Consider the following 13367-nt stretch of genomic DNA (forward strand, 5'->3'; position numbering starts at 1 on the left):
TTTGACAGCTCAAAATCCCAGACATTTTACGGCTGGCTCTGATCTGGGACAAGAGACAGGGAACCTGGCCATCCCTGCCAACACTGCGTTAATGCAAAGGAGCAGTGAGAGGCTTCGGAAACCCTGGTCGAGGTGCTTCTGTGCACTGATGTGCTGCCTTTGCACTGCTCTCCACTCACTCACTGCCCTCATGAGCTGCGGTTGTAGGTGGAAGAGCCAGAGCCACGTGGGTCCCACAAAGGCCCCGCTGTCTGAGGTGCACGGGCACAGATGCATCGCATCCTTGTGGCAACTGGTGCAACACCTGGCAGCTTTCCGTGTAAAGGGCATCAACAGCAGATGTGGATGCAGCACTGGACACATCCTGCAGCGCTTGGATGGCACCCTCTACCCGAGGCTCGGATGTAACTCTTGGGTGGACGAGTTTTACACCAGAAGTGAGAGTACATCATATACCTTCTGGCAGTCTGGACTTTCTGAATCATAGCTTCATGCAGCAGAAAAGGACTTCCCTGCCAGGTAGTGTTATTTATATATCATATGACATTTTTGTGCTTTGAAAGAGCCAGTGCAGCGAGGCAAATCCTCTGCTCACAGGAGCTTGCACTGCTACAAAAATTTGAGGAGCAGCAGATGAGCAGAAATCCTGCCCTACTGCACTGAGCTTGGAAGCAAAATTCAGCCATAGTCACCACAGCAAGAAAGCTGCAGCAGACACCTCCAAAGGGGAAGAGGTGAGTGACCATGTCTGCACTCTGTTTTCTCTAGAGGGACAAGAATGAAACCTAGGGCTGCAGACACCATAGACAACAAAGACAATCCTTGTCAGAGCTTGTTCCAGCTCTCCTGAACCTCACCACGCTTTTCAACAACTGTTAGCCAGCTCTGCTCTAGACCAGCCTCCCTGCAGACAATGAGGGACAGAAACACTGTTGTTCTCCACTTCCACCATGAAGCTGAGCTGTGAGAGCTCAGCTGGGCCATGCCCGGCCCATCTCCCGTCTGTGGCTGTCTCGTCCTCCTGCCTTTCAGCATGCCCACGAGGCAGCGGAGGAAGCCTGCTTGGTCTCTGACCTAAACTGATCTTCTCTAGGAGGGAAAAGGCAGCATGCTGTTCACAGCCTGAGCCTCTTCCATGCATCCAGGTGTGTTCCCACATGGCTGCCCCACTCCAGCCAGGCAAACCTCAATGAGCTCAAAATGCAAAGGCACCAGAGAGGCCACCAAATGTGTTGCTTCACCATTTACCGCCATTGTGGGTTAAGGCCTGTAGGACAATCCTGATTGTCCTGATACCGATGATACAATATCTGCCAGGCTGAGCAACAAAAGTTCAGAGCCCAGTGCAGAAATCCTGCATAGAGAGGTGTCCCCAGTGCTGGGATCTCTCCTGCCAAACATAAGCATCTCAGCTCCCGTCACCTCCAAGAGCTATTTGAGGCCCTGAGTACCTGCAGAACTGGGGTCAGGATGTGCCTTCGCATTGCAATCGGAGGATATAAAATCAATTGCAACATTCTGTTTTAAGGATTTAATTTTCATGTCTTTGCTCCCTTCTTTAATCTCTACACAGCATGTACTCTAGATATTTTAATTCAGTCACAGTAAGTCAGTTGCACAGAATGGGCACTAGAGAGCAACAGCAATTCAATTAATTTCACACTCACTGCGGGGAGCTGGGATTTTAAATGCTGCACATTGCAGGTGATCTGTAACGTTTCGTTTATTCATATACTTGGCAAAGCTCTTTGTTTCTTTCTTATCAAACCTGGAGGTCATGAAAGCCAGAGGTCAGAAAGCTCCTAGCCCTTTCATTTTAGAAACAAATATGGTACCTGTTAATGCAAATAGTTACAATCAAGCTCACACTGACACATTCAGATTGAAAACGGAATCAGATCAAATTGGTTTGCGTTGATAATAGAAAGGCTATATATTTAATGAACCTGGCATGGGCATCACCTGTTAGCATGCTGGACCTGCAGCAATGTCCTGGAGATCCATAAACTGGAGTTAAACATGAGGCTCCTCTAGCTGCTGGCAATCATCAGCTTTTCTCTTTCTTGGACAAAGTCACTAGTTAGAATGAAACAAATATAGCTAATGCATCTGCTTGTCTGAAGGCTATCGCATTGCTCTGGAAGTGAGAAACTTGAGGTCTAATTGCCCACAGTGTTTTCAGTGGGGGAAAATAGTGAGAGGCTGTGGTTGAATTACAGACTTCTTCAGGGCTTTCCCAATTCTTGTGAACATTGGGAGCAAGCTGTGCTTCTGAAGAGCTGGCTCACCAGGGCACAGATACACTCCTCCAGCTTGTTATATTTGGAATTAGAGACCCTGAAACAAAGCCCACCCATGTCAAGTAAAACTCTGCTATTGAACCCTATTGACCTACATTTAGACCTTGTGAGTCCTCTGATCAAAAAGCTGCAGTATTTTAGTTAAAAAGGAAAAAAAAAATCTTGTGTGACAGAGCTGTCCCATCATACATTGTCATGAATAAGAAATAATTCCAGTGCAAGAGTGTGTTCACATATTTGCAAGCAAACTAGGGTCACTATCCAGCATTTTGTGGGCAGGAAATAGGACCTGCCCAAAACTCTTTAATCTGCTCTGCATGAGGGCTCCCAAACTCCCCTTCCAACTGACTTTACCTCCAAAGCATCTCCCGTTGGTCCCACTCGCATGCTTATCTTTTTACCATCTGAAGAATAATCAAATGCTTCTTGGCTGTTCACTCCGAGATACGGCACTTCTGCACATGCAAAGATTTTGCCATCATCTGGCAATTCTTCTGCGATAGCAAGGATACTGTAACCTTTAAGCTTGCCAATTAATAAAATCTTCCTGGCTCTGATCATACGAACAAACATGCTAAAAATTTGGCCTGTTAAAAGACAAGAATGAAAATTTAAAAATAAAACCATAAGAAAGACTGTACCCTGTTCACAATGAAAATTAGATGTACTTTTTAAGTGATCATTTTAAAAAAAAATCTAATCTTAAAACACTTTCAAATAAGGGTTTAACAACAGAATCTGACAAAATTTCATCTAGAATGCAGCTAAAAGACAACAGAATAAAGGGACTGGTTTTAAATGTAGAACCTTTATCATCAATGCTGCTATTGTTCAAGTGCTTGTTAAATAGTGCTTGAAATATTGCATATTTTAACATTCCCCCCATATGAAAATGGCTTTAAGATGTCTCCATATTCTTTCTGGAACCCGGTTAAAAAAAATCACTACATTACCTTGCATTTGCTCTTAGAGTCATTATCCCTAGACAGCACCATCATTTAAGAAATTTATCATCAGTGGTGTCCTTCGAACAATGTATTAGTGTAATACATTATAGGAGTACTTCACTGTGATGATATATTACTCAAAAGATGGGAACATCTGGGAAGAATGAATCTGGGAATAGATTTAGTGTAATAGGCTTTATATGGGGATACAAGCCTGGGTATTGCTACTTGAAAAGGTACAGTGCTTGGCCACAGGCCACCTCCACCACAAAAGCACGTAAACCCCTATCAGACACCACCAAACCCAAACCAACATGTTTTTTCCCTTCCTTCCCTTTCCAGTGAGGACGAGGATCTCTTTGCTGCTCACTAAGGGATGGCACTGGCACTGTGAATTAAAGTACTCACAAGCGTGTGCGAGGGCATGTGTGCGTGGGCATGTGTGCGTGGGCACAAGGGAACGGGAGGCAGGGGACAGGGAAAATTCATGCAAAAGGAAGATCGAAGCCTACAGGAAGTTCTTATCTTTCTTTTTAAGTAGTTTTCCACATTTTCTGAGCATTTCCATGACATTCATCCTTTCCTCACTCAAGACGGAGTAGAGGATGATGAACTTCAGTGATAACCTTTACACCAATCTGGTGCAATTTTATCCTCTTGGTTGACCAACTTGCCATTCGAAGAGCCAGAAGCGCGTTTTTCCTGCAGCCTAACTCTGGTTTCAGTTCCTCCAGCATCCCCTGGGCTGTGGTCAGGTGAAGTTTTTCTAGAAAAAGAAAGAAATTTCAACATTATTGTAACAAACAAAATCTGAGTATCCTGCATAAAAAGCAGCACACAAGAGGGAACTCCTGAAAAAGGTCCAACTGTGCATAAGCCTGAAAAATTAGCCCAGAAGCATTACAAATATCCCTAAATTACAGTCCTAAGAGGACCTGGCTTGCCAATAGGCCCGCCTCGGTGCTGGCAGACACTCCAGCCATAGGGGCTTGGGAAGAAGGGGTTGTGGACTGAAGGGAAGCGTTCCCCACTGTTCGACCCCAAATCTTTCCCATTTCCAGTTGGTCCCAGACAGGTGTCTATCTATCTGCTGGTTTGGAGTAAATGCCTCCAAGCTACCCTGGACAGGTTTTGTTCAACCCTAGGGTTGTTTTTTTTTCCAGCCAAAGAAAGGTTTCATTACAGAATAGGGGAAAAGATGTAAAATCTAAAATTTTTTGCAAGACAGGAAAAAAATGGTTTTCCTCACAAACTGCTGCGAAAAGCAGGGTATCTCCAGATGCTAGTTCACAGAAGCCAGGCCTGTGACAACGCCTCTGGATGAAGTGAGATGCTACCTATTACACAGAGAAGGGAATAGACAACTGGAAGAAGTCCATAGCCTCCAGGCAGATTAGATTACCCTATCTGAAGAAAGTAACCACCAGAAATGGCTGGTGATACTTCCATGGGCCAGAATTAGGAGCCATTTCAGCTTTTTTTTTTTTTACCCAGCTCTCCCCCACTCCTCAGTAAAATGAGAAAGAATTCATAACCCGTGTCAGCCACACTCAGATAATCCCAGACTTAAAGAGTAGAACATTTCATATAACCTCTTTTCTGCCCCTCACAAATGCTTTAACAACTTTAATAAGATAATGTATAGCTATTATCGTACAGCAAGCGTAAGTCAAACAACTATCAGCTATTATTTCAGCAACAGAACGAACGCTCAGCGTTCCCGTAATCCACAGCCTGGAACAGTTTACACATTGTCAATTTTAGACAGAACTGGCTTTTTCCACATATCAAAATGTACACTGATAAATGGGAATTGTTTAGCAGACCCCACATGGCTGGGTAATATACTGTAGCTCAAAAAAGAATAATGAGGGTATCATTTGGACTTCTGAATTAATGATACCTTAAATTAGTTTAATTAATTAGTTTAGTTACTAGAGTAATTTAGTTAGCAGATTAATTAATGTTTGTTGAGCGCTTGGAGATAAAAGCTGCATGTAAAGGCTGTTATTATAGGGTGGATCCAGAGGTGCAGGTTTTCTTCATTCTTTATTTATCCCAGCACCAATCTGATCCAGGGGCTCATTCTTTGAGCCTTTCAGCAGGCACTGTGTGGAGGCTGGCTTGCTGATTCTTCACAGGATATGGTCCAACACAGACCTTGCCATGGTCAATAGTCAATTCTAGAATATCTTCCAAAATTTAGAGTTAGGACGTTTTGTTCTCACCTCCTCTCCTCGAGGCTATAGGCGCACACAGACACACACAGGTCCATGCACACTTTGCTATACATTTGGGTGCAGTTAACTCTCATTCTTCTTCCTTCCACGGTCCCCCACGTTTATGGCATACTCTGAACAGAAATTCTAAGAACACATTCATACAATCACAGGAAAAAAGCACAAGGTTACAAAGGAGTATCCGTACCTCTTAGAAGTTGCCATTGCATCCAGGTAAGGATCTAGTCCAAGAGCAACATCAAGAGCCTTTTGTAAGTAATTCTTGAGCTGTTCAGGAACACGAGAGTCATTGAGGGCTATTTCTTTGGCTTTGAGAAGGTTCTCAGCAATGAGTCCAGCTGGGGTTTCTGAAATGGAAAATAAAAGGAAAAACAATGATTTTGTAACTGCTCATATCAGCAGAAGAGGAATTTAGCCCAAAAAAACACAAATGCTTTTTTTTCCATACAAAATACAGGTTTTGAAGGAATATGAAAACAATCATGGAAATCTTTTCAAACTGAAAAAATATTATACTTCTAATTAATTTTTGTCTCCTACTTTCTCCCCCCACTGCTGATCCTTTTCTGAGAGGAAAAGGATAAGAATGTTTCAGAAACATGAATTTTCACTTTTGAAGCTCTGAGACAAACATTGAACACTGAACAACTGCATACGAAACCCACTCCTCTAGGTAACTTTTCCCTTGGAGAAAACAGAGCGCTTCTCAAACAGCTCTTGCAAAACTAGGCAGATCCTCTCAGGCCAGGACACGCAGGCACCGGGTCTAGCTTTGTAAAAAGGAGGATCTCCACTACCTGCATGCCAACGGGGTGCACAAGTCTCCCTGACACGTGTCTGTGCCGTGGAGGCTGCTGTGCACAGAGTCTGCAGAGCAACCCATGATGCTCATGTCTAAAATACAATTACACCTGTCTTAATGCAGCCGAACTTACAAATACTCATAAAAAATTATTGTGCCAAATCCATGATGGCATAATATCAAAGATCCTCTTCAAGTAATTATTTTTAAGCAGGTGATGTAGCAATCAACCTGGCAGGAACGCAACCTCCTAACCCTTCTTCTGCCTTCAACCTGCCGCAACAGCTCGCAGTGGAGACGCACCATCCTGAACCCTCTGTTTCTCGGGTCACAAAAGCTAACTTTGCTTGAACCCATCAGCACCACATGGCAAATCTCCCAGCATCTTTTCACAAGCCAGACCCTGCCAAAAGCTGATTATTCAGGTGGAGAGAGAAACAGTTATGCATAACACAATAACACATCGGCATTTCAAAGGCTGCGAAAACATCTCTAGGATCAAGATAGCATGTTCTGGGGACAAAAGCAACGTTGCCCACGGCACTGTACTTGCCCTGAGGCCCCAGAAAACCCGTATCACCACGTGGCAGCAATGCAGCTATGGGCTCTGGTGAGCTATGGCCCCACAGAGCGAGACGCAGTTCAGAGAAACTCCCCCACCCCTCAAGCGTAAGAGCACGTGCTCGGTTATGAAAGCACTGGCGAGACCAGATTTCAGACACACAGGGCAAGCAGGCTCTGAGTATAACTGGGGTGGAGCAGATTGCCCCTGGCAGGATTTTATTCCCTATGATAGAAAAGCTGCAGACAACTAAGTGAAGCGGGTGAAAAGAGGACATGTTTCCTCTGGAGGACTGGCCCAGACCAGCCCAGCAGCTGTGGGGCAAAGCCCTGTCCATGTGGAACTGCTGTTGCGGCAGGCACCACGTCCCCATCCCAGAATGGGTTTCTGGTGGGGTATTGGACACCTTAGAAAGCATCCAGCCACCCCACGGCCTGCCAGCAGAGCTTTGGTATGAAGCCACTGAGGACATCAGGCATCACCTTATATAGGCCACTGTTGAGAAAAACTGTATGAAGGCAAATGCAACAGCATATTTTAGGAATAGCTTTTAACCAGAAGATCATTAAAGGATCAGACTGCAAGGTGGAGATACCTATGTGTCTCTGACTTCTCTGTTCTCCATTTCTTTCCTATCTACTTACAATGCCACTTTGGATATATTTCCCAAACACTGGGTCTTACAGGTGCCCTAACCCAGCTTTGGTGGTGGTCTGGTGTCAGCTTCTAGCCAAGTGGTAGCATGACAGGAGGGTGTTTGGTTTTTTAATGTCTTCTGTGTCTGAGCATTTCAAGGGATAAATCTGAAATGGATACACTGAGCAACTACATATCCTCCACGCAGGATGTGAGAATAGTCGAGTCTCCTCATTATGGACGTGACCACTCTGAGTGCCTCTTTCTACAACTCCCCCGCACACCAAGCTGAAGGGGGATACAGCAGATGACCCCATCACCAAAAGAGCACCAAGGCTTCCAGTTCCTGGGCACCACTCCTTCCCGTCGTACCAAGGGGCACCATATGAATAAACTCATGTCTTTGGGAGCGGGGAAAGGTCTAAAACTCCCCAAAGGTCTGCTTCTCGGAGCAGAGTTTCTCAGGTTTCTGTACCTGCTAAGATGACAACTCTGTTGTTTTTTGAGACTTCACCCATTTTCATTATCCAAATTACAAAAAAATATGAAAGCAGACAAGGAACATAAAATACATGTGCATTTTACATTGGAATTGCCAGCCTGGACCAGACTTAGAGGTCATCTGAACAGCACCATGCTTGTGGCAGTGGCCCAGTCTGATGTATGAGGAAGACAGATTTAGGCTAGCTATAGCAGCCCCCGATTTATATCTCATGCCAAGCTCTTGCCATCAGGGGCGGCTTATATAACTTTCAGCAGTTTTATAATTAATTGCAAGCGCAGGAATAACTACCCCCTTCCCAGACCATGTTAGTTTGTTGAACTCAGCCCAGCTATGCATCGTGTGAAGACACATTGTCTTTTTGCAGTGTTTTCACCAGCACACGAGCGAGCATCTCCAAGCTCCTGCTGTACGGCTGCAGGATGCTGGAGATGCAGGATGCTGGAGATGCAGGATGCTGGAGATGCAGGATGCTGGAGATGCAGGATGCTGGTCGGGATCTGCTCATCCTCCCTGCCAAGCACTCTGAGGCTTTTTGTTAATTTAGGGGAAAAAAACACATTTATAATCCATGTTGGATTTTAGTAATCATCATGTTATGCTTCTGGATGAGTGACAGACAAGGATGTCCTGTCACTCAAGGGGGAGGAAAACAAGATTTACCCCGGCTGTTTTGTAACCTGTGTTGTAACACCAATCGCAAGCACCAAGAAATGCTACCGGGGAGAGAGAGCATGCAGTGCATGCCAAGATCAACTCTATATCTAAGATTATACAATCTTTTCAGGAAGCGCTGCATTTTTTTGCAGCCTGATGATGCTTTGGGCCAACAGCAGAGGTCAGAATTGCCTTCGTTTATGCAAGCACCCGACAAGTCGGAGCAGAGCTCAGGGCCCGGCCAGGCTGCGCTCAAGGCTCTGAGCCCTAAAGGGAGTAAAAAGTTACGTAACTACTTTTTTTTTTTAATGTTACTCCAGGAAAAGTGCTTCATTTTTAGTGCACAGTATTGCACAACCTCAGCAAAGCTGCTGGACCATATTAAGCACCAAACTAAATTGCCTCCCCATGGCTCGCTCTGTGCACAGACATCTCTCTCCCTTTCCCATTTAATTGTGCATCATCTTCTTCATGCATACGAGGAAAAAAAAGAAAAAAGGGAGCTCACTCAGAGGAGGAAAATACTGCCAGGTGCAAAGCAGAGGAGTTCAAGCCCTACCATGAGAGAGCAGGAAAGGGCTGCTTTAAGCCTCCAGCAGCTTCATAAAAAAGATAAGGTGGCAGTTCTTAAAATGGACTGCAGTTGCCACCAGGATGGTTCCCAACATCTTCCTTGGTAGACGCTGAGAGCACAGTCAGCCTGTTTTACAACAAAGCTGAATAATAGGCTGCAGCTTCTATTTTTTCCAGAATCAGGCACTTTTGGTTCAAGTCAGGAGGAGTCAGGATTGCAGGTGGGGGCTGTATGTGGGAGATACTAGCATCCCTTGAGCAGGCAGGCAGTGCGGTGCCATGGAGGGACACGCTGCTCCAGAAGCAAAATTCAACTCTGCAGCTTGGGCTTAGATGGCACTTTTTGGGGGGGTGGGGGGAGCTCAGCCAGGAAAGGGGAGGACGTTGTACTGTTTTTGCAGGGGACTGACCAGAATAAAGCACAGAGACAAGTGCACAAGAAGGCAGTCTGGATTTGGCAAAAACAAGCAAAGATACCACATCCAAAGATGCAGGACCAGATCTTTGGTTCCCATTTACAGGCTATCCTCATTTCACCTTCTAGCCTCTAGATCTATTTTGCAGCCCCAGCAATGACTTCCAGAAGAGCTTCCCTTCCCAGCCAAGGCAGAGCACTGAACCTGATCCACACGAACACCGTGCTGCCAGACGGCTTGGTGCTTGGGTGCCGAGCGCTTCAGCAGGAGCTGCTCAGCACTAAACACTTGGAAATCCAGTCTGATAAAATCTTCCCAAACACTTCCAGCCATCATATTCACCAAGGCACCTCAGGCATCGACAACAGCTTATCACAACACTCACCACTTTGTCTGAGCGTGTAAATGCACCTCAGCTGTTGCATTTTACCAGGCAATCCTGTTTATGGAAACCACAATGCAACGCCTGAGCTACTTCCTTACCCCACCAGAACCCTGCACACAAAACTGCAGCCTCTTAGGAGTTCCCGTGCTACTGCTTGACCCAAATACATTAAACTCAGCTGTGATGCATGCCCATCATATGGATGGAGCTGTAGCAGAAGGAAGCAGGATTGTGGTTGTGGCACAACTGGGGCTGCCCAGTGGCTGCAAACCCACCACGCATGAGCCCGGGCAGGGCCGTGCAGCAGGGCACAGGCATGCCATAGCCCACTGGGGCTGAGAGAGGGCTGGCAGCATGAGCCAAACCCGACTGCCTGGCCGTTAAACACTGCAGGGGGTCCTGAGCAGAGCCAGCAGGGTTCAGCTTAATTTATCAGCTTGGCCTCAACATCCATAGTGCCAGAGCCTGCAGCAAAGTCAGCAGCGATGGCAAGGGGAGAGGTAGCAGGTCTGGGGTGGAGCGGGAGCATGAGGAAGAGGAGGGAGAGGAAGCAGCCGGGGTGGGGAAGCTGCCACTCACAACAGGAAGCAGGGTGCTAAACTCTGCCTGAACTTCAGGGGAAGGTGAGGAAAACATCTGCCAGCCAACACGTTTTCTATGGGCTCTACTGCTGGAAAAGAAGTAGAAAAGCTGGATGCTCCCCAGCGCTCCTCTGCTTGCATTAAGGAGGCTCTGGAGTCGCTGGCAGAGAGCGTGCAAAGCATACGTTTATTTTCATACATAATAAAGGCTGCTGTGTGTGGCAGGAATAAGCGGTACTCACTGACAGTCGGATCCAAAGCCCAAGGCAGTCAAGGGAAGTCTTTCGATAGCTTCAATGGGCTTTAGATCAGGCTGTGAGAGAACAAAGTCTCTCCGTTCAGAGAAGCCTGGATTCCCACATGCAGCTGTTGATTTTAGAAAACGGCCAAAAAAGGCAGCAAACATATCGCTGTGTGCCACACCAGGCAGACATGGCTATCACAGAAAGCACCAAGGCAAGGTTAAAGCTGCAGAAAAAAAATTTATAAAACAAGCAGCCCAATCCATGAAAAATTAGTCATGGCTAAAGCCCTCTTGGCACTGTGACTGTCTGCCTTCCCACCCATCCCTTTCTCCTGGGAGCGTCCTCCTCCCTCCACTTCAAGTTCCTGCAGACTCACCTCCCCTGCTCAGCCTCAAACGCCTCTCCCCAATAAACCCTTCCTCTGCTGCTTTCTGCCAAGCCACAGCGCCTGCAGATCACATCTCCGTGGAGCAGTGGGGGACCCAGAACTGGGATATCACACGGTGTCCCCTCCTGTCACACCATATCTCCCAGACCTCCCCATCCCACACAGGGAGTTTACCTGCAGGCTTATGCATGTTGCTTCTTGTCCCCCAGCCTCAGAGGACGCTGCTGTGGGTTTGCTACCTCTGCAGAGCAGCACGTCGGTGCTCAGGTGTCCATCGAGGGGATGGGCTTCTCCACCCGTGATCACCCGGGGAGAGGCTGCGAAGGGAGGATGGCCCCGGGCTGGGGCTGCACCCACTCCAGCTGCACCCGCCTGCCCCCACCCAGAGCACAGGCAGCGGGTGAGATCCAAGAGCATCTGGCATGAAAAAATAAATTAAAAAAAAAAAAGCTGACTTTCAATGCCTTCACTTTACGTAAGAGCAATGTTCACATCCTGACCTCAGGAAGCTGCTGGCTCTCAAGGAGGTAGTCAGCAGTTTCATAACCTTCTGGTTACATAGCACAAACATGTGTCCCAGCTAAACCATCAGGTATGAGGCTGAAAAAGTCCCAGAACTTTGAACCCCAGGTTATCTACAAGTGGTCCATAGCTACAAGGTCACCACTGCCCTGCACAGCCAAACATTGGAGCACCCCCTGCTCCGGGGTCCAGCTTGGAGGCCAGGTCTCTGCATGGGCTGGGGAAGGTTGTGTCATGTGGATACCAGTGGTCCTGCACCCCCAGAAAGGGTCCCAGGCATGCACTGGCTGGAGGAGTTCTCACAAGGAACCAGTGGGAACATCCAAAGTATCCAAAAGCCTAAGCTGGCCTGGCAGCAGAGTTGGAGCAGAAAAAGCTGGTGAGGAATTAAAGCAAAGTAATCAAAGAGCATGTGATGGAGTGGAGGTTGGCCAGCTGTCTCCTCTTCACAGAGATGAAACACAAACAGAAGCTAATGAGGAAACATGGACTACCCCATAACCAGAACAGCATCTTTCACCTCTGGGATGTATCACCCTGGGCTTGTTCAGTCAAGGACTGACTCAACGTACCTGCAAAGCGTGCCGAGAGAGCCCAGGGCTGGGCAGAGGAGGTGAAGAGGCTGTGGGGAGCAGGTCCTCACAGCAAGGCTCTTGGCAGCCCCTCTGCAGGATGGATGGTACAAGAACATGGCAGTCATTGGCTACAGCAAGCAGACAGACATTGGAAAGTCAATTTGTCGGCTTCTGAAGTGAAACAGAAGACATTTCAATGCCCCCAGAATAGAACAGGGAGGTATAAATGGAAAATAAGTAAATACACAGGACAAGAGAGTGAAAGAAAAGCAAATAAAATAAGTCCCAATGCTCAGTGGATTGCTATTAATCAAAACAAACAAACAAGACCTCCTTGCATACCTCAGATTATTCCATCTTATGATTTAGTAAACAACAAACTGCATTAGACCTGCAGTCCCTGTGGGAAGCAATCCAAATTGTGTTTGGATTGGGAGTTAAAATTTCAGATGAGTATTTCGTAAACAGGCTAAGAGCTTTAGTATGCTGTCTAATCCACCCTCCACTAGCTTTGGAGGTGACTTTGGGCAAGTTGCTTCTCTTCTAGTGACTCTCTTTTCCTCTTCTGTAAAATGGGGATAACAGTCTGTCCTCTTTGCAAAGCGCTTTGCCATCTGGAGATGAAGCCAGCAGTGAGAACTAGATGTTAGGAGTTATTACTCTTCCTGGAGCGGGGCCACGTGGCTTTAGAGTTTATTCTTGTAGCTTTTTCCCAAAATTATTTTTGGGACAAATGCAGGTTCCTAAGTGAGTTTGGCTGCAATTAAGCCTTCAGTGCAATGAAATGGTCTTGTCCGATGGGCTCTTGAAGAACCATTTTTTCCAGCCTCTGCTTTTATGCCTGTTTCCAGTTTTCTTGATCTTTGTTTCTGAACAAGGACAGCTTTCAGAAACACGGCCAAGAAGAAGGCAAAGACGGGTTTGTGCCTTCAGGCACTGCGGGTGAAATCAAAGGAAGATCTTCCCCTGTGCTCAGCACACAGAGCTGTATGCCAAGGGAATGTTTGGTCTCGCAAGCTGAGCCCGGGGCCCTCCG

The 13367-nt window shown here is 46.7% G+C and overlaps 1 protein-coding gene across 1 annotated transcript in view; it reads right to left on the bottom strand.

Moving 5' to 3' along the window:
• Window positions 1–8005, bottom strand: part of LOC140658249 (uncharacterized) — a 32523-nt gene extending 24518 nt beyond the window's left edge. The window contains exons 1-4 of the mRNA XM_072876419.1: window positions 7963–8005; window positions 5675–5834; window positions 3880–4013; window positions 2655–2887 (exon numbers count right to left, since the gene is read on the bottom strand). Of these exons, the coding sequence (XP_072732520.1) occupies window positions 2655–2887; window positions 3880–4013; window positions 5675–5834; window positions 7963–8005 (570 nt within the window). The remainder of the gene's footprint in view (window positions 1–2654; window positions 2888–3879; window positions 4014–5674; window positions 5835–7962) is intronic.
• Between the last annotated feature and the right edge of the window lie 5362 nt (window positions 8006–13367).

This window comes from Ciconia boyciana, chromosome 11 (assembly GCF_034638445.1).
Source record: "Ciconia boyciana chromosome 11, ASM3463844v1, whole genome shotgun sequence".
Lineage (NCBI taxonomy): Eukaryota > Metazoa > Chordata > Aves > Ciconiiformes > Ciconiidae > Ciconia > Ciconia boyciana.